The sequence below is a fragment of the Sinohyriopsis cumingii genome, chromosome 11 (genome assembly GCF_028554795.1).
Source record: "Sinohyriopsis cumingii isolate HCF-2022 chromosome 11, ASM2855479v2, whole genome shotgun sequence".
Lineage (NCBI taxonomy): Eukaryota > Metazoa > Mollusca > Bivalvia > Unionida > Unionidae > Sinohyriopsis > Sinohyriopsis cumingii.
The window spans coordinates 54,852,280-54,880,040 of record NC_142971.1 but is presented as its reverse complement, the minus strand read 5'-3'; the positions used below and the strand labels follow the sequence as shown (position 1 = coordinate 54,880,040).

General features: G+C 35.3%; 1 protein-coding gene and 1 non-coding gene across 3 annotated transcripts in view; both read right to left on the bottom strand.

The window, feature by feature from the left end:
* Positions 1–1,453: 1,453 nt before the first annotated feature.
* Trnas-cga (transfer RNA serine (anticodon CGA)) lies at positions 1,454–1,526 on the bottom strand. The gene has a single exon. It is a non-coding gene; the product is annotated as a tRNA-Ser (tRNA).
* Positions 1,527–3,993: 2,467 nt separating this feature from the next.
* The window catches only part of LOC149788479 (uncharacterized), a 77,914-nt gene continuing 54,146 nt past the window's right edge, over positions 3,994–27,761 (bottom strand). Inside the window, exons 6-7 of one of the 2 annotated variants that reach the window (XR_016424154.1) lie at positions 5,254–19,334; positions 3,994–5,087 (exon numbers count right to left, since the gene is read on the bottom strand). Coding sequence is in view for 1 of the 2 variants with exons in the window: in XM_089974466.1 (XP_089830592.1) it covers positions 17,362–19,334 (1,973 nt within the window). In the remaining variant the exon portion in view is untranslated. Of the gene's footprint in view, positions 19,335–27,761 lie in introns of both variants that reach the window. The other variant, XM_089974466.1, reaches the window with a different exon arrangement.

Genomic DNA, 27,761 nt, shown 5'->3' with positions numbered 1-27,761 from the left:
TGGTCAATAGGATTAACACTAAGGGTAAACGGAAACATTGTTAGAAGTATCTTCGATAGCCAAGGTTCTGTTGTTTTAAAGCTATCTCTATCCTGGTGGATCACACCGATATTTCTGAGCCTTTTCCAAGTGACATTTTTTGGATTTCATCCGTTGTCTCCCTTAGTGTGTAACTAACCAATAGCGCGTAACAGCGGTGTATTGTACGTTGGCTGAAAATGGTGGAGGCAATGACTTGATAAAGATACTTTGTAAGTTTAACATCGAAAGTATGACCAGACAGAAGCAATTACAGGTGTATTTGAGAGAAGCCATTACAAGTGTATTTGAGGGAAAGGATGTATTTGTACATTTTGTGAAAGCCTATTCAGAGGAATAGGACAGGAATATTTGTAAGACAGTTGTTGTATCAGCCATATTGGCTGTACAAGAGGCACGATTTTCAGTTATGATCAAATCTGTTGGTGAAGACTCAGTGTTGATATATCCATCCGTTTCAAGAGGAGCTGATATAATATTTTCCAGATGTAACTTTCCATGCATAAGCAATAGCACTAACAAGATTTTCAAGAGGACTGCTGTGGCGGCCATTTTGGATGTCAGATCGGCACCATTTTTATTTTTCCTATGTCCAAGTAGCACCAATTTTAATTAGGAGAAACTAGACCATGTAAAGTTTCATGGCAATCCTCCAAGTAATTCAGGAATGGCGATAACGAACATGTGCTATTAGATGGACGAATCACAGACTATCCAATAAGCTTTCTCAGTCTATGACCAGTAGAGAAGATAATAATATACACAACAAAATGTCCCACACCCTTTTGTAGGGGTAGGTGGTTCTTTGTGCGAAACAAACCAATTAAAAAATTATCAGTCATCAAAGATTTTTTTTAATGATATGGACCGTGAACTTTACAAAAAGCAATAATGAATTTCAAGGGCTATTATTTTAGCAAAAACCAATTAAAGAATTATCACTGTCATCAAAGATTTTTTTAATGATATGGACTGTGAACTTAAAAAAAACAAAACAATAATGAATTTCAATGCCTATTATTTTACCAAAACCATCACTTGGAAATGTTTTTGTTTTCTTCACAGCATTTTTTCCTCGTGTTTTTTCAACGGCATCATAAAACGAACATGCTAAAGCAATAGTCAGACTGAGTCGAGGCATGTATTCCGCGAAATCTCTAAAGAGGAAATTGGTGCATATGGCATGGACAATGTATGTGTGCGCGCGCACGTGATTTTGGATTTTTAACGTAGCTTTAACAATTTTTCAGGCATTTTGCTAAGATGTCTGCAGTGGGGCAGTTCATAGCGATGTCTAGCACCGAGGCATCATGTCGCAAGATGTCCCACCCAGTCACATTATCCTGACACCAGGCCGACCAGTCCTAACACTGACCTCTTCTGAGCGTCTAGTACCATTTTTAAGTCTTTGGTATGATTCGGGCGGGGTTCGAACCCGCGACCTCCCACGTTCGAGGCAGATGCTCTAACCACTAGGCTACCGGAGCGGTCCATGGACGATGTAATTCAGTTACAGAAAAGTAAAACTTAACAATAGCGATAATAAATGGAGGTTGAATAAGGTAAATTACGATCATACAAGAATGTAGTTTTACCCGTCTTTTTTACTTTGTATAATATGAGTATGAAACAAATAATCATAAAGTTTATTTACTGACATGTACCTTTTATGTGGTATCATTTATTACCTTTCCGGAAACGATATATTTTTAATTTGAAATAATAATTATTTTCTTGCCAAATGAGTCCATATCATAATTCTTTTTGGACAGATGTCAACAACGCCTGGGCTTCGACAATAATTTAGAAAAGAGGTAGTCCAAATCCACATTTTCCTGGAGTGAAGTGTAACGGTAAACTAATTCTGAAAACTCAGATTCATGCACCAGAAAATGGCGGTCAAGGCAACACGAACGTTTTTGTCTGAAAACCATAAACCATGAACATAAATATCAAGCACATTAAAATTGAACAATACTGGCCAAAAAATTAATATAATTACAAACTTGTGCTTTAACCATATACATTTTATTAATAAAATTAGAATTTATTTACCATTATTTAATTCTCAGAAGCAAACGAAATACTATTTACTTGCAGTGGCATTGAACACCGTTACAGATAAAATATATTTAGGTCAAACGAAAAATAAAAATATCCCTAAATTTGTCCATTTTGACCCATCATTTTAAGAGGTCAAGTTCAAGCCCAAGATTTTATGTTCAACAGCTATCTGTAATAGACCTTTATACTATCACTTCTTTTACAAATCAAAAATCTTTAATTCATCAAATTTAATATAATCAGGTTAGAAACCAAATGTTATGTTGTTGGGTTAAACGCCATTTTTCAACACAAGATAGGCTGTACAAGGCAGCCAGTATAAATGGTGGAGAAAGAACCCGGGAAAACCCCCGACCCACGAGAAGCTACTGGCAAGCTTTCTCACATACCCAAATTGGCCGAAACCCCGCAGACAGAGATGACATGACAGTGATCCGTAACGATGAGCGCTTTAGACTACTCAGCGCCCCTCCAAATGTTACGACTACTGAATTCTGCGTTATTACCACTGAAAAAAATGCTAAAATCATCTTTTAATTCATTGTTTATGACACATTTTGAAAACTATGTAAAGAATTGCATTTGCAAACGTTGCTTATTATTGTTTGTATTAAATTGATGGATGACTAGAAAGATAAATGAACATGTATTTACTTGCACGTTCTTCCTTCGTATCTCACACAATGTCAAGTCAGTCCTTCCTATTCACACAGTCTGATGTGCATGTCTTTCCCTATTCACTGTCTGAAATACTTGGCTTTCCTACTCACACTAAGTCCCAGTCAGATAAACATGTTTTTCCTATTCACAGTCTGGTATACGTCTTTCCTATTCACACTAGGTCAGTCTGATAAACATGACTTTCCCATTCAGTATGATATACACGCCCTTTCCTGTTTACAGACTGATAAACATGTCTTTCCTATTCATAGTCCGATATACATGTCTTTGCTACTCTCAGTCTGATATACACGCCTTTCCTATTCAACGTCTGATATACATGCCTTTCTGATTCAGTCTGATATACATGTCTTTCCTTTCTTCACACTAGGTCAGTCTGATATACGTATTTCGTACTCAAGCCTGATATACACGTCTTTCCTACTCACAGTCTGATATACATGCAGTTCCGATTTTCACACTAGGTCAGTCTTTCCTATTCACAGCCTGATATACACGTCTTTCCTACTCACAGTCTGATATACATGCATTTCCTATTCAGTCTGATATACATGCAGTTCCGATTTTCACACTAGGTCAGTCTGATATACATGTCTTTCCTATTCACAGTCGGATATACAGGTCTTTCCTACTCAGTCTGATATACATGCCTTTCCTATTCATGCTGCCTGATAAACATGTCTTTCGTATTCATACAGTCTGATACACATCTTTCCTACTGACAGTCTGATATACACGTCTTTCATACTTAAGTGTCTTTCCTATTCATACAGACTGATATACATTTCTTTCCATTTTCACTCTAGATCAGTCTGATATACGTCTTTCCTATTCAATCTGATAAAAATGTATTTCCTATTCACAGTCAGATACACATATATTTCCTACTTAGTCGATATACATGTCTTTCCTACTCTCGGTCTGATATACACGCCTTTCCTATTCACACAGTCTGATATACACGTCTTTCCTATTCAGTCTGATATACACGTCTTTCCTATTCAGTCTGATATACGTCTCTCCTATTCTTACAGTCTGATATACATGTCTTTCCTATTTTCACACTAGGTCAGTCTCGTATACGTCTTTCCTACTCACATTGAGATACAAGTCTTTCCTATTCAGTCTGATATACATGTCTTTCCTATTCACACAGTTTGATATACATGTCGTTTCTACTGCCACACCAAAACACACAAAAACTAAAAATGAGTAGCATGATTTATTATTGTTCCATCTTCAATACTGAAATATTTCCCCATATTAATTACCTGGCTATGTGCATTAAAATCCACAGGTGTTTTTTTTTTTATTACTATCATTTTCAATCAGAAACATACAGAGGAAATATCTTGAATCCTAAATATAATACAAAATGAAAGTAAATAAATAATAATGAATGATCTCTGAAAAAATAACATTTACGATGAAATGAAAACTATACAAATATTTACAAATCAAGTCTGTAATTTGCAATATTTCTGATTACATTTGACCCTTGATTGTCTTTGGTCTTAGCCCAAAGTCTCTTAATTTATTACTTTCTAAATTGCAAAAAAAAAAAAAAAAAAAATAATTGTTATACATTTATAAAGGTACATGTATATTTGAAAATAATGAAACATCCTGAGCAAAGTGCTAAAATCGGAAAGTTGAAGCTGTTTCTTGTATCGAGTCCATAACATGCTCTTAAAGGCCTAAAAAAAAAAGATTTCCAAATTTATTTGATATTTTGGCATTATAAAAAAAAAATTGTGCACAAACAAAAACTTTTTTTACAGTGAGGAAGAATCATGAAACATCAACTGAATGGACACCAACTATCCAAGCTATTCAGTAATAGGGACCTACAATTATTTCCCTAAATCAATCTTTTATCTTCAGAAATAAACTCTTAATGATTAATCTACGTACCTGGATAAAACTGTTCAGTTAGCACTTTGCTGTAACTATACACTGTATTATATGGCCTAGGTAAATCTCCACATCTAATGAAGAATCTAGAAACTGTACAGTTAGCACTTTGCTTTAACTATACACTGTATTATATGGCCTAGATAAATTCCTATACCTAATGAAGACTCTAGAAACTATACAGTTAGCACTTTACTGGTACTATACACTGTATTATATGGCCTAGATAAATCCCCATACCTAATGAAGAATCAAGAAACTGTACAGTTAGCACTTTACTGGTACTATACACTGTATTATATGGCCTAGATAAATCCCCATACCTAATGAATAATCTAGAAACTGTACAGTTAGAACTTTGCTGTTAACTATACACTGTATTATATGGCCTAGATAAATCCACATATCTAATGAAGAATGTAGAAACTGTACAGTTAGAACTTTCCTGTAACTATACACTGTTTTACAGGGCCTAGATAAATCCACATATCTAATGAAGAATGTAGAAACTGTACAGTTAGAACTTTCCTGTAACTATACACTGTTTTACAGGGCCTAGATAAATCCACATATCTAATGAAGAATGTAAAAACTGTAGTTAGAACTTTCCTGTAACTATACATTGTTTTACAGGGCCTAGATAAATCCCCATGTCTAATGTAGAATACAGAAACTGTACAGTTAGAACTTTGCTTAACTATACACTTTATTATATGGCCTAGATGAATCCCCAGATCTAATAAAGAATCTAGATACTGTCCAGTTTGCACTTTGCTGTAACAATACACTTTATTATATGGCCTAGATGAATCCCCATATCTAATGAAGAATCTAGAAACTGTGGAACATGTTTTCCAAATTGTTCTTTTGATCCTCTTAAGCACCCAAGATTCATTTCACTAACAGTAGTTTTTTCTAACTACTGTAGGTAAATTTTCCATTACTGACACAATTTTCTCAATGAATGAAAAGCTTGCACTCAGATAAAAGATTCAAACCATTTAAAAACATGGTCTTAAATTCAACAAATTCAGGAGCAACACTGCAGTAATAAAAAAAAGCATCTATCAAGGGATGGACTCTCAACTGACTGAAAAGAATTTCCTGGAATCAAAGATAAAAATGTTTCTTTTCAACTGATGAGTACTGAAATCAATCTCTGATGTTCCTGAACAATAACATGGTTTGTAACATGGTGGCAATATTGGAAGTCAGATCTATCTGACTTTCATTAAGAACCATGCAGGTATCATATGAAGTCTTGTGTTGAAAATCCCCATGTCAATATTACTATCCATCAAGATTTTCAAGATGGCTAACCATGGTGGCCATACTGAATGTCAGATTGGTACCAGTTTTACTTAAGATCAAACAGATCTGATCTTGTAAAGAGTGAAAACACCATGTCCATATGACTTTCCATTCAGAATGAGTAGCAAATAAGATTTTCAAGGCGGCTGTCATAGTGTCCATATTGAATATAAAGTCAAAGGTATTTTCATTTATGACCAACTAGACACTACAAGAAGTCTTCTTGTGAAAACCCCAGGTCAATATGACTTCCTATTTAGAAGAATTAGTTTTCACAAGATTACACAAGTTGGCTGACATGGTGGTCATATATGATGCACGTCTGAGCACCATTGTCATGTAAGGCCAACTCAACATGACAAGAAGTCTTTTTGTGAAAACCTCATACCAATATATGTTCATTTAGAAGGAAAAGCAACAATAAATTTAAAATCTGCATCATTGTTTTGCAAATCTAACTAAACACATTAAGTCTTCTGGCAATAGGCCCATGCCAATATAACTTTCCATTCAGGATTTTCAAGTAGACTGCCATATTGTATGTAAAATTAGCATCATTTTCATTCAGGACCAACTAGAAGTTGAGAGAGTCTTCCTGTAAAATCCCCACCATGTCAATACGACTTTCTGTTTAGGAGTATCAATGACAAGAATTTCAAGATGGTGCTCAAAATGGAGGTCATATCTGCACCATTTTCATTTAGGACCAACTAGCCCTCATGAGTCTTGTAGTGAAACCCAAGTCAGTGTTTCATTTTGGTGTAGCAATAATAGTTTCATGATGGCCATATTGCATGTCATATTGGTACCATTTTTATTTCAGCCAAACTATACATCATATATAGTTTTTTGGTAAAACGTCCATGTTGATATCCACTGATGAGTAGAAAAGATGAAATTTAGGACCAAGCAGATGTCAGATTCAAACCATCAGTTAAAATCCCCATACTAATATGACCATTCATTTAGGAAGAGCAACTATAACATAATTCTCAAGATGTCCCTTGTGGCAGCTATACTAAATGTTCAAACTGTTGAATTTTCATTTAGGACCAACTAAACTTGGGATGAATGGCCATGCAAAGTTTCATTGCAATAGTCCAAGCAGATTAGGATAATGGTCATAGCAAACCTGTGCTAATGGATGGAGGAAGGACAATGGACATTGGACAGTGAACAGGCTATTGCCTAAGCTGTACTGATCTATGACCAGTAAAGCTAAAAATTAGTAACTGACCATAAAACATCAGCAAATTGGACAAAATCAAGGCAAAATACAGGTGTACTTCTAAAATAACTGATCTCCTATATTGCTTCCAGTTCATTATACTGTAGTAAAATATTTTCAAGTTCATTGGGCATGCCAGCAGTTCGTTAGAAGCATTTATGATGGCAGGACAGTAATTTTGTTGAAATTAACATGTTTTGCTAATAACATTTTATATAAAGTACAATATAAATATAACAAAGATTTCTACCTTTGAATTTGCAGCCATAATACTCCAACATTTTATGTAACCCTTTGTCTTCATGTGTATTTCTGTCAAATTAAATATTCAATATCTTTTAAATTTCTATAAAATTGCCCCAAATTCTTCCCAGTACAGAAAAAGAAGCAACACTCTTTCATGTGCATGTTGCAGGCTCGAAAGTAAAATGTTGCAGGTCACATTTTCAAATGTTCTAGAGAATCTTCCAAATACAGATGTCAACCTCCAATGGTGTCCTTTAACAAGTTTAAATGTAAACTAAAATTCATTTTTTGCAAACCAAAAATTCCAAGGCAGGCAAGAGTAGATATGTATTTTTCTTAATATTAAGACCATCAATTGTAAAACATGACAGCCAATTATCATAAACACTGTATTAAACAAAAAGGATAAAGGCTAATTATGAAACATTAACCACAATATATGAAATGCTGGAGATCTTCTCTCCCATGTAGGAGTGCTAAAGATTGGTCAAAAATAGGTAAAACTACTGGAGATCTTGTCTCCCAGGTAGTCGTGCTGAAGAATGGTCATAAAATAGGTAGAACTACTGTAGATGAAATGCATGCTTTCACAGCCTGTTTAAACAGACTAACATGGTTAACTGCCTTTAAACATTAACAAAACTGATAACTGTAATGTAAATGAACATATACATGGTACATCTGGTGGTAGGTGACACACACATCCAGGCAGTACATTAAGTTCCATTATAAATAATTTCCTCATGTAGCAGCACGACACATTATCTCAATGATCCTCTAGATGTTTAACCTAAATTGTCAGATATATTCAACAATGACATGTCTTACAAACTGAATCTTGTAACTGTAAGAGGTAAAAGACATCCAGTCAATAAAATGAGACACAGTATGAACATTGCAGTGGATGCATATAATCCTAATGTGCACATCGTTGGGAAAGGTAGAATTTTGAAACTTTCAGTACATCTTAAACCTACAATCCTGTTACAATATGGACAAGCATATATCACAATTTTAGTATTTTTTACACAGGACACAATACATGAATGATGGCCATTGGTGTGATGAACATAAGCAGGGACAGTTTCATAGACGTAACGAGTGCCACATTATCCATACCATCTCTCTTACGGAAGTATCAATATTACCATCTTCAGCCTCATGTATTCAAAAGCAAGACAGTTTTGTACAATTTACACAATAAAACAAGAGTATCATGATCAGCACATAACCCCCCACCTCACCCCAATGTTTAATAGTCCTCATTGTAAATAACTGAGATTTTTGTCATGAAACTATTTGTCTTCTTTCAGTCAGTGACCTTTTTCTTAGACTTTGAGACCTTAAAGCCAATAGGCATTTTCTGTACCCAAAGTGCAACCTATATGTTAAGTAGAACCAAACTTTTTTTGCAGAAACAATTCTTCCTTCAGTCAGTGATCCTGACCTTTGACAATTCAAGCCTAAATCGATAGGCGTTTTCCTGAGCCTGAGTGCAAGTCATGTGAAAACAGTTCATACTTCACTTTGAGTTACTTGGAATTTTTAATCCCCAAATCAATAGGGTTCTTTCTTACATCAAGTGCAAGTCATCCACCAAATCTGGTAACTGTTGATGGTGTACAACTCAAGTTATTGTGCAGAAACTATTTTGTTCTTTCAATCAGTGATCTTGACCTCTTTACCTTTTGACACAAAAATTAACAGAGTTCTTTTCTGACCTTGAAAGGAAAGTATCCATAAAGTTTGCTAACTGGAGATGCAGAGAACACAAGCTACTGTGTGGACACATTTTTTTTGATCAGTCACATTGACCATCATCTTTAAAGCCTGACTCCAATAGCCAGGGTTCTTCCTTACCCAAAATCATATACAAAATTTGGTAAATGTAGACAGTTAACAAAATAATTAGGGTTCTTCCTTACCCCAAGTCATACAAAAAATATGGTAAAAGTAGATGGTTGACAAAATAATCAGGGTTTTTCCTTACCCCATGTGCAAGTCATATACAAAATTTGGTAAATGTAGATGGCTAACAACTGCAGTTATTGTGCAGAAAAAGACATCTGAACAAGCATGTGGATTTGATGACAGACATCACAGTATGTTCTGCCTTGTGAGAGTTGTTGTTGTTGTTGTTGTAGGGTTTAATGCCATTTTTCATCACACGACAGGTTATACATAGCAGCCAGTATTAATGGTGGAGGAAGAACCCAGGAAAACCCCGGAAAGAACCACCGACCCAAGAGAAGCTACTGGCAAGCTTTCTCACACACCCACATTAGCCGAATCAGAGACTCAAACCCATGCAGAAAGAGGTCAGATGACAGTGATCTGTAATGGAGAGCGCTTTAGGCCTTGTGAGAGGGCAAAATGAAAATGGGCACAAGATATAAGCACATGACAATGTAAACTTGCCCAAAAATCTGAAGTGGAGATACAAAACTCCCTCATACACAATAGATGAGAGTTATGAAGTATACTGCCTATACTTTTACTACCACAAAATTAAAGGAGATCCAAGCCCATACCCATCTTATAAAAGGGTGTCTTATAATGAGGGTCCATATGGAGGAAGTACTAAACTGTATGCATTGAATATTCCAAGTTTACCTTTCATTACACTGTGATGCTCCATTAAACTATCCTTATATAGAAAACAAATCTTCCACATACCTCTGAAATGTCACACAAATGATACAATCTTGTACAATATTACATTATAACCCTGATTACCCAAAATCAGGCACACACTTAAATTGCCTCAGCAACCAAGATAGGATGGATGACTGTAGAAGTGTCAAAGCAACACAATGTTTGGGAAAAACTTGGTTTAGATGAACCATTGGTAATTTCTGACAGGGTTTTAATGATAAAAATGCATTATGATATCCTTGTGTTTTAGTTCCATGACAATTTTAACAAACGATGTGTGTTCATGTGTGTGTATATATCTGTATATATCAGCCATCTGGACAAACAGAAAACTTAGTCTAGACTGCTTACATCTCACAAGAGGCCCTAACATTCTTTTTTGAAAATGTATGAAAATGATCAAATTAACATACCTTCTATCCATTAAATACAGAACAAATCAATGTTTATTATAATTTACCATTATCTTAGATAGTATATTCAATATGTAATAAAAGGCAAAAAACTCGCAGGTAAGATCTTATGTAGTTTTTACACCTGCTTAAAATGAACTATAGCCACACTGGCAGGCACACTTTCGTTAAACATCAAGGTATCTGGTACATTATCTAAACAAAATACCCAGGATATTCACACATGATTGGTCTCCCTTGGAAATGGGTACTACTTGTTTTAAAACAGACAACATAACAAAAATATCAGCCAAGGAAAGTCATTTCTCATCATTCATTTTAGTTGGGTGCTCTGCCAATAAATTTGACATTTTCAGGCCTGGGCATATGAACTTGCAACAATTGATCAGCCAATGTTAAGCAATTCAGTAATTGTTTTTTTTTTTAAGGTTTACTTTCTCCAAGCAAATCATTTATGCAGACTTATGATTAAATCACAAATTTAATTATTTTGTGATTTACAGTACAATTTTCATGCTGAATTTTTAAAACATGAAATAGGTACTTACTTTCTAACAATAAATACCTATATAATTTGCTTTAAATTACTATCAAGGCAATCAACAAGAAAAGGTCAAGAGATACATGTGTAGTCTACAAATAAAGCACAGCTGTAAAATGTGTGGCCCTGACCCCAAGGTCAAAGAACTGAGCAAGCACATTGCCAATGATCGGTCCTTCATAATGATTTAATATAAGTAAAAATGCCCAACCTAACAATAACTTTAGTGCACATTTTCTATGTGACTTTGATCAAAGGTAAAATAAGTGAGCATGCATGTCACGCAAGTAATTGCCTTAGCTTCAAAATGACTCATTCCAAGTATGAATACAAAAAAATCATCATGGGATTCAGAAATGTGTGTGTGTGTGTGATTTGGATTTTTAACGTAGCATTAAAAAAATTTCAGTCATATCGCTATGATGTCTGCAGTGTGGCCAATTATAGTGATGTCTAGCACTGGGGCATCATGCCGGAGACATGTAGCATGATGTCCCACCCAGCCACATTATCCTGACACCAGGCTGACCAGTCCTAACAGTAACCTCTTAATGCTGAGCGCTATGTGAGGCAGCTGTTATCACCATTTTTATAAGTCGTTGTTATGACTCAGCCAGGGATTGAACCCATGACCTCCTGCATTCTAGGTGGATGCTCTAACCACATAACCACTGGAGCAGTGAAAATATAAGCAAATAAATCAAGTGGTTCATGTTGGTCTGATATAGTTCATTGAACTTGCATAATCTTAGAGTAAACCATTTCACCATGCAGGTTTATGTGGTATTGCTATTGTATGAACACACTGTCATTTAAATGGTTTCCCAAACTTAATATCAATATGATTTTTACACATGATACAATAGTATGAAAAAAAATTATTTTAAAATATTAAGGCATAATTAATATTGCTCACGACAAAACTCATCTTGATGATAATTATATCCCTATTTACAAAGCTTTACTGAAACTGGATAAAAAAATAATACTCTTAATCTGCAAACTGAACCAATCAGGTGCAAGATCATCTCATTAATAAACGCTGATCTTACTCAATATAAAATTTAAGGCAATAATGATATAAGCTTTTATACCAAGCTAGAGCAAACTGATTAAACAGAAGGATAACAACCAATCAGATACCAGATTACCAAATAACATATTTTGCTCAAAATAAAACTTGTCCAACATATTTATAATACAAGAATGTTTTACAAGTCTGAATAAAATCTGATAAGACATATTTTCTAGAGTGTTAACAAGCTCAACCAATCAAATACAACGTACGTTATTAATGTGTGGATCTTGTTCATAATCTTGATTAAAATCCTAGTGTAAACAGTCATAAAAAAAGTCTGCCAATCAAAGGCAAGATTACATCATAAATGTACATTGATCTCACTCATAATAAAACTAATCAACATCAAGATAATATTAACCTATTTACCTCAAATTGATTAGCAACAGTGTAACCCCTAGGGGTGCATGACTGAGAGTCAAAAATCTCTTTGGTACGAGAACTGGGGGTCAGACAGAGTAAAAAACAAACTTTGGTATCAAAACTTGGGGTCAAATACAAAATTTGGGGGTCTCTGAAGAGCAAATGAGGGTAAAGGGAAACACTAGCAATGACAGAAACACTCTCAAGTGTCGAGCTCAGCTAAACCAATGTAATATCAACTAGTTACTATGAGGAGATCAATAGAAAACTTGTCCAGTACTTCGATGATGCAAGCCTCCAAAGTCCAGTCAATCAAGTGCACAATAACCTTACTAATAACCATGATGCTAGCTCTTTATCAAATTCATTCATATTCCAAGTCTGAACAGCATTGGATGCGAAACAGCTTTCAGGGTGGTAACAGGCTGTGCATATCTAATGCAAAATCACCTGTTTAATGTGTGTGGATCTTACTCATTAGAAGACCACTGTGGATACTGATGATACAAGTCTATATTCCATGGGTGAGAACAATCAAATTAGAAATTTGGTCTCAAGAGTGACAACTCTGCCAATCCTAAATGTGATCTCCATATTGACAACTCAGCCAATCAGCTCACCTCATTAGTATGTTTGCATGCTCATTATAAAACTCGTCTGAGGTCTTCAAGTGACAAGCCCATATTCAAAGTCTGATCAAAACTGGATCAGAATAGTCCTCAGGCAATCTGATGCAAGGTCATCTCATTAATATGCATGGATCTAACTTGTATTCAAATTGAATTTAGATCCTGACGATATAAATCTATATTCCAATTTCATTAAAACTGGCTATCAAGCAAACAGTGCCCGATGGACAATGTATAAAAATCAAACGGGCAGACAAGTGTGCTGCGGAAAGAATTGTCTTAACTTCACAAGGATTCATGCCAAATATGATGAAAATTTATAATGGGTTTATGGAAATTTGTGCTAATAAAAAACTTAAAACTCAACTGTTGATGCCACCAGTGGCAAAACAATGACTTTATGTCTCACTCTCTGCTAGCATGGGTTAAACATACAATTTTTTGAACAAATCATTGCACTACAGAACAGATAAAATAGTACCTTAACACAATTTCTACACAAATCAGAGTGAATATTGTCCTGAATGACTATCACTGAGAAAAACTGACTTAAATCTCTAGAAAGTAAAGCATGTACTTTTTCAGGGTTGTACTTCTATATGCCATTATAGAATTCTTCAAGTGAGAACCTACTTGCTCTTACTTCCTTGCAAACTAAAGATCAGTAATAAATAAATATAATGCAGAAAAGAGTAAGCATCAAATTAGAAGGAATTTGGGTTTTCCTGTCCCTTCCATGACAGCATCGATGTCTGACCTTGAAGGGGGGGGGGGGGCGCAATCATTACAACTGAATTATGTCTTAGGACCCATCAAAAGTCTTGATGGTTTCTACTGTTTGTGATAACCAGCTTACAAAGTGAGGTGGATAGGCAGATGGCATGCACCAATATTTCTCCCTTCTTTTTTTAAAGGAGCTATTGTAGCTCAGCAGCTAGCTTGCTGAACTCGCAACCAAAAGGGTTCTGGTTCAAGCCATACTATCAAATCAGTCTATCTGACTACCACTGTGTATCCTTGAATATGTTACTTTGCACCAAAACTTCCATCATTACATATAAAAAAAAGTTATTTCTTGGATTATGTAAAAAGTTCTAAAATGGTGAGATTTGTCCACTCCAAGCAACCTAACTACATGTATTCAGGGGTAATAATATAATCTTTTCAAAACTATTGTTTTCTTTCTCTGTTTCTACAAATTTAATTTTTAAAAATAAACATTTATTCATGAACTGGGAGGTAGTTTCTCTCGAGTTCTTTGATGGTATGACAATTTACTGGCCAAAAGAAATGTCAAGGAATCCAAGAAAAGACAAGCTTTTCTTCTTAAATGCCACTTTGGTGACCACATGTGATATGATTTTGGCATCATTTATTTGGGGACCATCCAGGCATCTCAAGTCTCTGTGAAAACCTGATGTCAATATGACCATGCAAGCAATACAAAATGTTAAGATAGCCATCATGGCGGCAACATGAGTTTCAAGATTGACACCATTTACATTAGGACCACTAGATATGATAGGAAGTCTTTCGGTGAAAACACCTTTGGTCATGACCATACACTCAGTAGACATTACAAAATTTTGGTCACCATGGTGGCCAAACTGGATCTCAGATCAGTATTATTTTCACTAGTAGCAACCAGACACCTTAAGAAAGAAGCCTTCTGGTGAAAGTGTGGATGTGACAATTCTCCATGTTGACTCTGGATATTAGAGACCAACAGGTCTCAATGACCATGATAATTGGTCACGGTATGCTGTCTTGAACAAAATAGTGTTCAGAAAACAATTTCTTCTTACATGTACCATAACAGTGACCTACCACCTTTACATGCTTGAATTATCTTAAGTTCAAAGTTTGGTCAAGTTACTTACTCTAGAACAAAAGTTGTTCTGCAATAGCAATTTTTCTTTGAGTCACAATGACCCTACCGTTTGACCTCAAAATTGACAAGCCTCTTCCAATGCCTTAACTGCACGCTCTCCACAAACTTTAGGTCAAGTTATGTGGTCTAGAATTAAAGTTGTTATACAAAAACCATCTTTCTGCTTTCATTTAGTGACCTTGACTTTTAATTTCCAAATCAACTGACTTTTTTCTTACCCAAATTGTAAGTAATCTACAAACTATGGCAAATGTACTGATAACTCGAACTTGTTTACAAAAAACCATTTTTCCTCTTTCAGTCGCAGTGATCTTGACCTTTGAAATTCCAGGCAAAGAACAATAGAGGGTTCTTCCTTACTCTTCAGGTACAGTTACCTTGAATGTTCGACTTTTTGACTCCAAATTTATGAAGCTTTTTCCGTAACCTATTTGCAAGCCATCCACAAAGTTTGGTAACAGTTGAGACTGGTAAATTTTAATAACTGTGAAGAAACCATTTTTGTTCAATCAGTCACAGTTACCTTTACCTCTGAGTTTTTTCATCAAGAATATAAACAGTTCTTCCTTACCCAAAATGCAAACTATTAACAAAGTTTTAAACCTGTAGAAGAAGCTGGAGAATTTGATATATTAAGCATTAGTAATTTCCCATACTCAGAGCAAAAATATCTTACGACTTCGATGGCAGTGTGATTTTGCCAAAAACTGTGAACTCTGAGGCTATTTATGTTTTGAGCATAGGAAATTACTAATGATCATAAATTATCCAGAGCCAGCGATATATTTTGTAAAAACCATTTTTTAAAAAATTTCAATTTGATACTATGACTTTTACCTGTTGGCTCCAAAATTATTAGGGCTATTCTTTACTCCAAGAACAAAATATTCAAAAAGTTTGGAGGAGGTATGTGCTGCAGAACTTACCATAAAGAATAGGATATCCTAATGGACAGAATGATAGCATAATATATTTTGCCAAAATGGTGGAAATATAAATAAAGGCAGCTTAAGAAAAAATATTTCATACATTAATGGGAAAAATTTAAAAAACTTCACCTGTAATACAATTTTCAACAGAATCTATAGCTTTCTGGAAATAACATGTAAAAATTAAAGGCCTGACCGGTGTCAATACTAACCTGACTGGTAATGATGCATACAGTAAAAACATAATTATAAAGGCATTCTACATGCATACGATCTTTAACAAGGTCAGATATAATACTTGTTTCAAGAAAAGTCTATTTTTGATTAATCCAAGACAATAAATACCCTTCCAAAATCTTGGATTAATATAGATGTCAGAGGAAAGGAAGTCTCTAAACAAACTCCATTAAAGTGTTTCATTTGTGGTGTTGTAAGAATGTGATATAAATAAAAGTCCAATCAGCAAGTATAGATTGTACTTAATTATGTCCATTTCACACACAAAAGTTCCTGTACAAAAATCAACCAACAATGTGATACTTAAAAAAAGTGAAAATTTGTCTAAAAAGGTCTACAAATACAATTTTGTCCATTTCAAACATTTTTCCTGCAATGATCTGAAAATAAGCAAATGGCTCAAAAGGAAAGACTAAAAACAAAAGCCTCTTAGAGGCAGAATGAAAATGGACTACCTGAATGATACCAGTCCAATACATGATCATAGACAGCCTACTTGTGCTATTTTAAAACAATTAATGAGGCTACTGCTGACTGAGTAATTTATCAGTGGCAGGACAATTACCCCCCTTCCCCAGTCATTTACACACACCCACATCAATTACAACCTGGTCAACTACTCCCATGACATGGTTATTCCCATGTATAAGAGAAGCATATACACCACAGGCTTTCAGCATAAACACATCTACTGATGACAAAATTATCAATTACTAGTCATCTTTTATTAATATTGTATGGCCACCCTATGAATAATATATTACTGTATACGAGCATGTTATAAACTGAATAGGTGATTAAAGACAAAATACCAGGACAATTAGAGAGTTTTGGAACTTATCTAAATTATAAGGAGGCTTGCCACTTGTAAAATCTGTTCTTTACAAGTAATATACTGTATTGGAGTGAATGATTTTGTTTGATTAAAACACCTTTCTCACATAAAGGCATCTTCTTGTCATTAAGATCATACAGCCACCCCATGCATTATTCTTACTTCTGGTTTTGCGGATTTATTCAGTGTACGTGCTTCTTTTATACAAGGGAATAACCAGATCATAGGGTATTTGTCCAGGCGGTGATGGATCTGGGGAAAGGGGGTGGGTATTGTCCTAGAACCAATTTTTCATAGTCAGTCTTGATTAGTCATCATCTATGACAATGACATCATCAATTACTGGTCTACGGTTAGACTGGCTAGGACATGATGCATGTTGCAAATTAGTGACCTGCATTGCATTTGATGATAAAGTTCTCTCTTTTTGTGGAGATGGCATCATTGACAAGCCTTGCAGGCTGCACACATTGGAAATTTTCAAACACAAGTTATCATTTGTTGCATCTGAAGCTGTGGCTGGCTGTATACCTACTCCAAATCCATGCAATGAACTTGTTGCCTGAGAACTTGTATTCAACATATGACCATTCACAATCCTGAAGCTAGCACTACCCGTAGATCTTTGACTACCTGCAGGAGGATAGGGGGAACTGGGGTTCCTTCTGATAATAGAAGGAGAGATGGTTCCTTGGGTCTGTCCGGAAATACGCCTTTTAAAACTGGCAGGTCCAATTTTCTTTTTACCTTGCATTTCAACCTTTTGCCCCGTTGTTTGGGTGCATGCAGAATGGTAAGTCTTTTTGGGCTCATCTTCCTCATCAGATGACAGACTGATAATCGAGATCTCATCATCATCTCTAACTCCAGCAAATGACTGTTTTCTTTTTTGACTGCCCGAAAGGTCCTTCTTGGGGCCTGAATCAGATGAGACAACTACTCTGTTTTGATGGTGCATCTGATCATTCTTAAGAATAGGCAAAACCTCCAATCTCATCCCTTGCTGCCCTCCTTCAGAATGGGACACTGTACGAACTAAAAGCTGAGGAGTAGGTCCATATCCTACCTTGTTCATAATTAATCCTTCTTGGCTCCCTGTGAACCCAGGATTAGGTCCAGAATATCTGTACCCACCAGGTCCTAATCCTGCAAGAGATCTGGAACCCAGAAACATATTCTGAACATAAGATCCTGGAGCCAACTGAACATTTTGTGAAAGGTGGCTGGCCAGAAGAGACCGATAAACTGGCTTCGGTTTGGGTGTTGTCCATGCCTTAATTTCCTTGCCCGAGAGTCTTCTTAACTTGACCTGACATGGTTTCATACAAGACAGTGTTCTCCTGCTGTCCTTTGACAGTCCAGTTTTTAGAACATTTAGAAACTCTATTCTTTCTGCATGAGTAAATTTATACTGATGACAGTATCGCTGAAAATATTTCTTTGTAAACTTGAATGTAACTTGATAATCTGTGGGACGAACACGCAGTTTATCCATAACAATATTTTTTTCTTCTGCATCTGGATCTTTGCAATACTGGTCAATGGATGCATTGTCCATCATGAAAGGATTCTCTGTATCCCAATTGGACTTAAGTCTTTGGCCTAAAGGGGAGCAAATATCTATTCCAAGAAGAGAATTTTTTACATAATGTCTCCTAGTGAGGGTGTCTTCTACACTACCTTCACTTCTCTCATCAGAATTATCAGAATCACTTTGACTTTCATCCTCATCCTCTTCCTTTAAGCAAGTGCTAGACTGGGAGAAACTAAGATGTCTTTTCCGTGCACTGCTCTCATCTCTACTTAATTGTGACATGAGGGAGCGAGGCGTACGTGGTGAGGTAGTTGTGCTAATAATCTGGCTTAGAGGTGGACTACCAGGAGTTTCAAATACATTCACCCTAATAACCTCCTGGTCACGATCATTCTCCTTCTTTCGAGCATCCTTTATCTCCTCCAAACTGGGTGTTGGTCTAAGGCCCAGACATTGAAAATACTCGTCTGGAGGTGGAGGGATGTAGACATCTGGCAACATCTTTCGTTTTGGTTGTCTACGAATTACTTTATGAAGGGTGACTGGTCGGAGCGAAAAAGAATCAGATGGTTTTGGAGGAAGAGGTATTGAAGGTGATGCTTTAGGGTAACTTGGTTGAGGTGATGGAGGAGTTGCCATGTTTTTCTTCTCCTCTTCTTGTTCACACAGGTCCTGGTGCTCCATAAGTCTATCCTGGTCTGCAAATTCCTTGGCACACACAAAGCATACCCACACTGGACTGTCCTCTACAAATGATAAAAACATAAAATACACATTTAATGTTGTTAAGGATACTATTAATTCACTTTGATGTTGAGATGAATACTATTAATTTTAATGTTGTGAAGGATGCTGTTAACTCTTTACCTTCTGCAAGTACTTGCTGCCCTGCCTACTAAGCCTGATAAGCAGACTGCCTTCTAGCAGCTGTTTGTAGGCTGAACCCCAGAGCATCATAATAGCTGCCTGAGTGAGAACGTCTGGAGTTATTTACATGCTGTCAACATTTTCTGTATCAATTTTGTCCCATGCAAACTATGTAATTTAATGAAAAATAAAATTTTAAACACTTACCAATGTTTTGTGCCACTCATTTCCACCAACAAGTACATATAATCCACAGGAATCAATGTTTATATTCACATATTTATAATAAAAAAAGTATATCTCAATATTTCTGTGTTTAAAATGTATATTAGATTACTTTTCTCACCACTATTTTGCACACCAATGTGTCCACTATTTTACTGCAGATTTGGTAATTTTTTATGACACTGCCTGAAGCGCTTAAAAAGAAATCCATCTCCCTTGCATTTTCTTCTAAAATAAATGATGGCCCTGAAACTGCTGTAAAGTCGTCCACATTTACCGGCTTCACGTGTTCCGACCAGATTTGATTGTCTAATGGTTCATCTTCGGATTCAGATAAATCTGAAATGTCAGGTGTCAAAACAGGACTTGTACTAATGTCCAATACTTCATCTTGAATCTGGTTAAAATCAATATCATCACTTTCAAATCCTTCAAAACTTCCATCAGAATCATCGTCGGAATACATGAAATGTTGACATTTTGTTTTACTGTCACCACTGACCTCGTTTTCAATAGAATTTCCCGCTTACATCCTGTAAAACTACTAATAGAATATGTTCATCATTTTATGTAAGGACTATTTTCATTGGCTAAATATTATAAAAGAGAATGGACGTTTGTAATTTCATCCAATACAAAGCTTTAATATGAAATGTGTATATGCGTATCTGGGGTTTCCCAACCCTTGGCCGGAAATGCATGTATGAGCCAGCCGGAACAGAGAGAGTATTATTAGCAGCTTGTATATGCGTCACTGGGGTTACAAGGCTATTTGTATGGTCTCATATATGCGTTAGCAGTAGGTAAAGAGTTAATTAACCTTAATGTTGTTAAGGATACTGTTAATTCAGTTTAATATTGTAAAGGATACTATTAATTCAATTTATATTCATAGGATACTAACTTTCATGGATTTTGTGGTTATTACAAATCATGAACTTAAAACCCTTGCGAACAATATTTTTTTCCATGGAAACCACAGGATTACATCCAAATTTCAGACATTTAGATACCAATGAAAATGTCATTTTTAAGAAAAATGAAACTTTATTCTTATTAAAATATATTAATATGAATTATCACATCTCTAGAGAATGTGCTTAATTTAAATTGGTTTATAAACACTGTAAGACTTTTATTTGTACCCTCATTTAAATAACATCTACATCAACGGGCAACATGTTAAAAGAAACGTCCTTTCAGGAAAAAAAAAAGATCTTCCTGACCATACTGCATTTTATTTCATACAGTCTACACAGATGAAATTCTAAAATTTTGAATGCGTATATGCAATGATGACATAACTTGCTGACAAACTTCATGTACAACATAAAGCAAAAAGGTCAGGACCTGCACGAGAAGCCAACCTAAAATGAACAATAAATTGAATTTCAAGAAAAACACGGTATGGTGCCAAAAGAAATTGTCAATTCAAAGATCATATCAATGTGGTCCTGAACCTGGGGCATGACCCTGATACTGGAATCCATTAAAAAAAATAATGGTGTGTGTGTGTGTCTAAGTTTTGACTTGGATTTTTAATGTAACTTTAACATAGCTTTAGCTTTAACACATTAACCCCTGGCGGTTTTTGCCATTTTTGCCTGAAAATTGAGTAGGAAACACATTTTGAAAGCTATTTCTGAACAGACTCGAAAACACCAAATCCCCGGTCATCTTTCAATAACATACTGTCTAGTTGTGTGAGAAACATTGTTTTTCGTTGGCTATTTGACTGGAGCATGAGCAGAAGGGTAAAAGCTGGACTTGGTTTTTTATTGGCTAAACGAAGCCATTATTTTCATATGGAGACCACTCTTTATTCCAAATGCCCATCTTATCCTGCTTTTTGCAAAGGCTCATCTGTCTGTTTACAGTTCATACCGGTTTGCCTTAGATCTGAGACCAAAAAGTCTAAAATCCTGACACAAAATGGGATTCCGACCATGGGCGAATTTTGCGTGAAAAAAAAGTCGGGTCCAAAAAAATGAGGTTTTTCTATCTGTATTTTGTAGTGCAACTAGATATTCCAGATTATTTGGTATCATTGTAGAGCTACATCTGTCTACCTTTCTATAATACCATCCACGTTAGTGTATCATGCATGATCATGACGCTACAGAGCTCGGCAGTAGGCTACTACCTCCTGCCCCGTAAAGTCGTCGCTAGGAGTTAATGTGTTAAGAAACACACATATTAAAGGTATTAATAAAGACAAGTTGTCAATATATCAAAGGGTGTAACATTACAACTAAGTGAGATGCATCCAAGCCCTGCATTCACACAAAAAACTTGATAATCAAAATATCATAATATTTAACCACCAATATTTAATACCCGTTCTCAAAGAAAACACATCAGACAGGGTAAGACAAGCAATTAAATTTTAAAATTTAGAGTTTTTAAAAACTATGCTTTATCAAGGTTTTAAAATGTTTTTGTGGCTCAAGCCAGTTTAGTTGGAAATTAGTTTTACTATTGCATGTCATGTGTTTGATTATTTGGTGTTTCAGAGAAAGGCTGTACCATGAACTTGTTCTTTCCAGGTTCCAGTTTTACTAAATATATAACTTCTTTCTTAGACTGAAATTTCTGAATATCTTTCTTACTGTCTGGTCAATAGTAATGATTCCTCTACAACACATAAACCGGCTTTTAACACTGACCTATGTGGATCGCTCATTTAAAAAAAATGGAAATATAAAACCATTGGCCCTTATGTGTTGACCATTAAGAAAATCATGATCAGAACTGATAAATTAATATTTTGCTCATTTTATTGTCAAAAATGGCAATTAGTGCCTTAAAAGTCAGAATCAATGTTGTGCAATATTAAAGTTTTAATAAGAAATCATATTTGGTTCAATTTTACTGGAAAAATATTTTCTCAATACATTGTAGATAATAATTAATATGTAGAAACATAGTAAATCAATGAAAGATTCTGGTTACAGTTGGCAACAATGAAAGAAATAAACACTAACTGTATGTGTCATATCTAGTGAAATTCATGTTTTAATTTTTAATTCATTTTCAGTGTAAGCAGTATAACTGTGGAATGTTTTCTTCTGTTAAAGCATTAAAAATGTCAAACAACCATTACACTTCTCTGAGAACCTAATTAAGTGCTGGTTGTATTTTCATCTTTGGGAAGTATTTCTTGAATGGTAAAGTTGATTAAAAGAGACCTGCTTTATTTTATTACATTAAGTATGTCTTCTTTATCAAATCCAAAATGGGAGGTACAATAAAAATGTTCCAAAGCATGCCTGTACCGTATTTTCGTGGATATTAGATGCACCCATATATAAGACGTGGGTTTTGACGATTTGTGTAAAAAAAATTTTTTAAATAAGACGCCCAGGAATATAAGACGCACTCGGCCTCGCCATCTGCCGAACTGAGCAAACCATATATTGACTGCAGATGGCATAGCGTTGATTTTTTAATAACATATAAGTTACGGTATTGATCTGTATGTAATATTATTTTGGTAAGTACTATTACATTACTGTTCCAATAAAGTTTAATAAAATCTTTTGAATAATTCTGTGTTGTTTTGTTCAAATATGTACTGGTAAACATCCGTTTTCAAACCATGTGCATTAAAGTGGCTACCGGTACTTTCCTTTGTCATAAACGCAAGTATCTCCAATGTTTCGATCACTCACCTGATGTAAACAAGGCTTCATTGACCATTTTGGCTGGAGTTCAAAGAATTGTTTGAGGCAGGGCCGCAATGGTTATCATTTGATCTTATCTTCCTCTAGGCCGCAAGGCCTAGGCTTCAGCGGCTTGGGTTAGTATATACCGGTATATAGAGTATATGTGGGATCAATCTCTTGTTATAAATAAATGAGTGATCAATTTTTTGAGCATTTAAAAAATTTATAAAATTTTCACGATGACAAAGCGAATATCATATAAGGACGATTTTAAATTAGATGTCATCAAATTTGCCAAGGAGCATGGCAACAGATCTGCTGGAAGAGAATTTAGTTGTAGTGAGAAGAATGTATGTGATTGGAAGTTGGAGGAAGAGGAGCTTAAGAAGATGAATCCAAGGAGACGAGCTCGTAGAGGAAGAAAGGTAAGATGGCCGAACTTGGAAGCAAAATTCCTCTATTCCCTTTTTCAAGAAGAAAAGGTTTTCATGTAAATATGAAGACCAGAAAGTAGTTTTCCATCTATCTACCTCTGACTACAAGAGAACTTTGAATGGTATATTATACACCCCCAGTGTTTAATATTCATCTATATAGCCAACTTTTAGTTGGGGGGGGGATTTTGGCAGGAACCACTTTACTTCTTTCTGTTGGACTAATGTTACGACTCGATGGTCTTAAATCAAGTAACAGAAAAAAGACAAAACCAACAAGTTTTGTAAATTCAAAAAATAATTTATTTTATGAATTAATCCCAAAATAGTCCTAAAAGTTCCATCACAAGCCTAAAAGTAGATTTCCAAATGAATTTTAGTGGTTATCAGAATAAATTTAAATACTGAATCTGCTGATGTGCCTGTAGTTTTGAATATACTAATATGCAAATGACCTGGAATGTGGCAACATGTTAACAGTCCAGATGTAAGACAATAATATATTCCAAAAGGTCCTTGAATGAATTCATAATAATTTCAAAATAATGATTTAATTCATAAATATTATTGAGCACTTTGTAATTCCAGTGAATGAAAATATGAATAAATAAATCCCCAAAAATTAAAAACTAAACACAACATAAGACTGATTCTTCTTTGGATATCAGGCCAGGATTGAGTAATTATGAAGTATACAGCATTAATATAAAAAGCTAAGCCACAATAACAGAGCCAGGATATAGATTGGTTCTCTTTTCTAAAACTTTCTTGTCAACAAGAACAGGAATTTCCAAGTGAAAAACTTATGTCCTAAGCTCAGATACAAGTAAACATGTTTACCTCCTTTCATAACAATTGGAATATAAAATCAAAATCCTAGAAAAATATTAACTTTGTAGTATGTTGTTTGCAAAATAAATTTCACTGGTCAGGAAAACCCTTAACTTGATTTTGGATAAAGTTCTACTAAAAATAAAGATATACATAAGATATAATCATGCAGAAAAGCCAACACACAATACAAATTACATAATGCATAACACTAATGTAAACATCTTAAACCATTGTCTTCTTTCATTCAAAGAACTTGGATTTGGACCCCAAATCAAAAGGATTCTTCCTTACCACAAAGGCTGGTCCCCAATATTTGATGTAGAACTAATGATACTGTGTGAGAACCATTTTTATTATTTTAGTCACCAAGACTTTAGCCCCTGACCTTTTGAGCCCAAAGTCACGAGGTGGTTCTTCCTACAAGGTGGTTCTTCCTAACCCCAAGTGTAAACTATTCACAAAGTTTAAGTCCCAGCATGAAATGTACAACTAATGCTATTGTTTTTGTAAGCCATTTATATTCTTCCAGGCAGCAACTTTGAGGTTTGGACACAACAATTAAAAGGGTTCTTTCTTTAACCAATGTGCAAGCCATCCATAAGATCTGGTAACTGAAGATAGTGGAGAACTTGAGTTATTGTGCAGAAACCATTTTTCTGCTTTCAGTCAGTGACCTTGACCTTTGAGCTTTTGCTCCTATATACAACAGTGTTCTTCTTTACCCCAAGTGCAAACCATCCACAATGCAAAAACGAAACCAAAAACAGATATTATGTACATATGGACATCAGAACATTGATATGCACCATCTTAGGATTGGTTAATAAAAATTAGAGGTGAATCGATTCATTGATATTTTCAGTGAGCTCATTATCTTTTCCAATCAGCATAAAGAAACCAGTCCAAATGTGTTCCACATGTATTGCTAACTATTAACTCATTATTTAATAACCACTTTTATGGTAAGCTTCTACGCGGTTTTGTATCTTGTATATTTTGGTCAAATTTTAAAGCTGTGAAATGTTTTACACTGAATTCTCATTAGTTGATATTACTTGTTTTGGTCGATGTTGAACAATAACCACCCAATCAGAAGTCAATGAAGCCCATTCTCTGCATGACGAAAAGGAAGTACTGGCAATGTAATAGAGAAATGTACTGGTTTGTATGAACCACCTTCCCCATATTTGCATTTCCAGTCACTCAACTGACCCCCTTTTCTCACTGATGACCATAAATTTTTTTTTGTTTTATAAAAAAGATTACTTGCATACCCTAATCTCAAAACCAGTGCAATTTGAAACACAGTTGTTTTGGTGTCTAAAGTACTTAAAAAAGATGCCAGAAGCGTGCCTGCATGAACTGTGCAAAATTTGTACAAATTTGCACACACGGAGAGCAGTGATGCAGAAGAACTCTCAAAAATTAAATTAGACACAAATTAAATTAGAGTTGCACATATGAAAATGTACATTATACAATTTTTATTTAACTGTTCACCTTAAAGTGCTTGTTGCAGCACAAATCACCCTAATAGAAGTATTGTAGCACTTATCACATCTGCATTTTAGGTAGGCAATTATTTACACATCAGCTCGACTTGAATGGTTCTTAAACTAAATCTGATTGGTACATGGTGCCCTAAAACAATTTTTACATTGCATTTGTAACATGGCATCAGGGAAGTATTACAAATGGATGTGTTAATGTGGGCTATCTAGACAATTTGAAATCTCTGATTCCTAGGATGCTTCATCTTCAGATGACTATTTCATTCAGCAGATACTAACTGATCATAGTGATGATGAGAATAATTTAGGTATGAAGTATATCCGGTCATTGGAGATGGTAAAGCATTAATGGAGATACCAGTAAACAATTCTAAGCCCAAAAACTGGTGTTAAATATGAGTGCAATATACATCCTGGAGGCACAAAAAAAGATGCCATGCCAGTCAACACACCATTCAGCTGCATTTTGAAATAAAATGTAGAAAAAGAAAAATACCAAGCCTCATCAAAATTAAAAGGAGTATGCAATTTTCATTTCTTAAACAACTTAGCGTTCTGGAATCATGTGCTAGAAATCTATATATCACAATCAAGGTCAAGCTACCCCGAAAAAATAAGAATGAAAAGATGAAATTAAGAAGCAAAATTATTTATTTGATCAAGCAGACTATGGCATTGATGGACTTAAAATCCTAATAAGGCAATATGGAACAGATCAGAAATCTGACATAGTAGTCAGTAAAGTACAGATTAAAAAAAGTGAAACATGGGCACTTATGTTGCTGAAAAATCTCATTTTGGAGTATAAGTATCCAAATGATAATACCAATGAACTTTGGAAAACTGTACATAACCATAAGAACAGTTTCCCAGCTTATTCAGGCTAAGACAGCTATATATGTGCCCCTTCAGACCAAGACTACAAAGAGGATGCTCAGCATAGACAAGGAACAGATTACACCCAGAAAGAATCAACAGACTAATGATTATCTAACTAGAGGCAACATCTTTCAAAGACTTTGATTTCAAAAGAACTCAAACTGATAGAAGAGGATGAAAGATGAAAACTGAAGTGAAAGGTAAATGCTGAACTATGACTGTTTCCTCATCATTCTTCTTTTTTTATACTCCTACCTTATTTTGATGACAATTATTGTTGTTTTTGGGTTTAACGCCATTTTTCAGCACACGATAGGCTATACATGGTGGCCAGTATTAATGGTGGAGGAAGAACCCGGAAAAACCCCAGAAAGAACCACTGACCCACGAGAAGCTACTGGCAAGCTTTCTTACATACCCACATTAGCCGAATCCGAGACTTGAACCCACACAGACAGAGGTGAGATGGCAGTGATCCATAATGAAGAGCGCCTTAGACCACTCGGGGCCCCATTTTGATGACAAGGTGGAGAATCTATCAGCTGCAGTGTAGAAGACAACCCCAGTGTAGCAACTGGACATCCCTTCTCTAAGATAAGGTTCTGGGGTGGTCTGCCATCAAATTGAGATCACTGAACCATGATCACTGTAGCCACCAAAGGGCAATCAGAATTAGCTAAGCTGAGGAATATGTGTGTTGTGAAGGACCTTTGGGAACATCCTGAATGGTTGGGAAGCACAAAAGAACCAAAGATCCC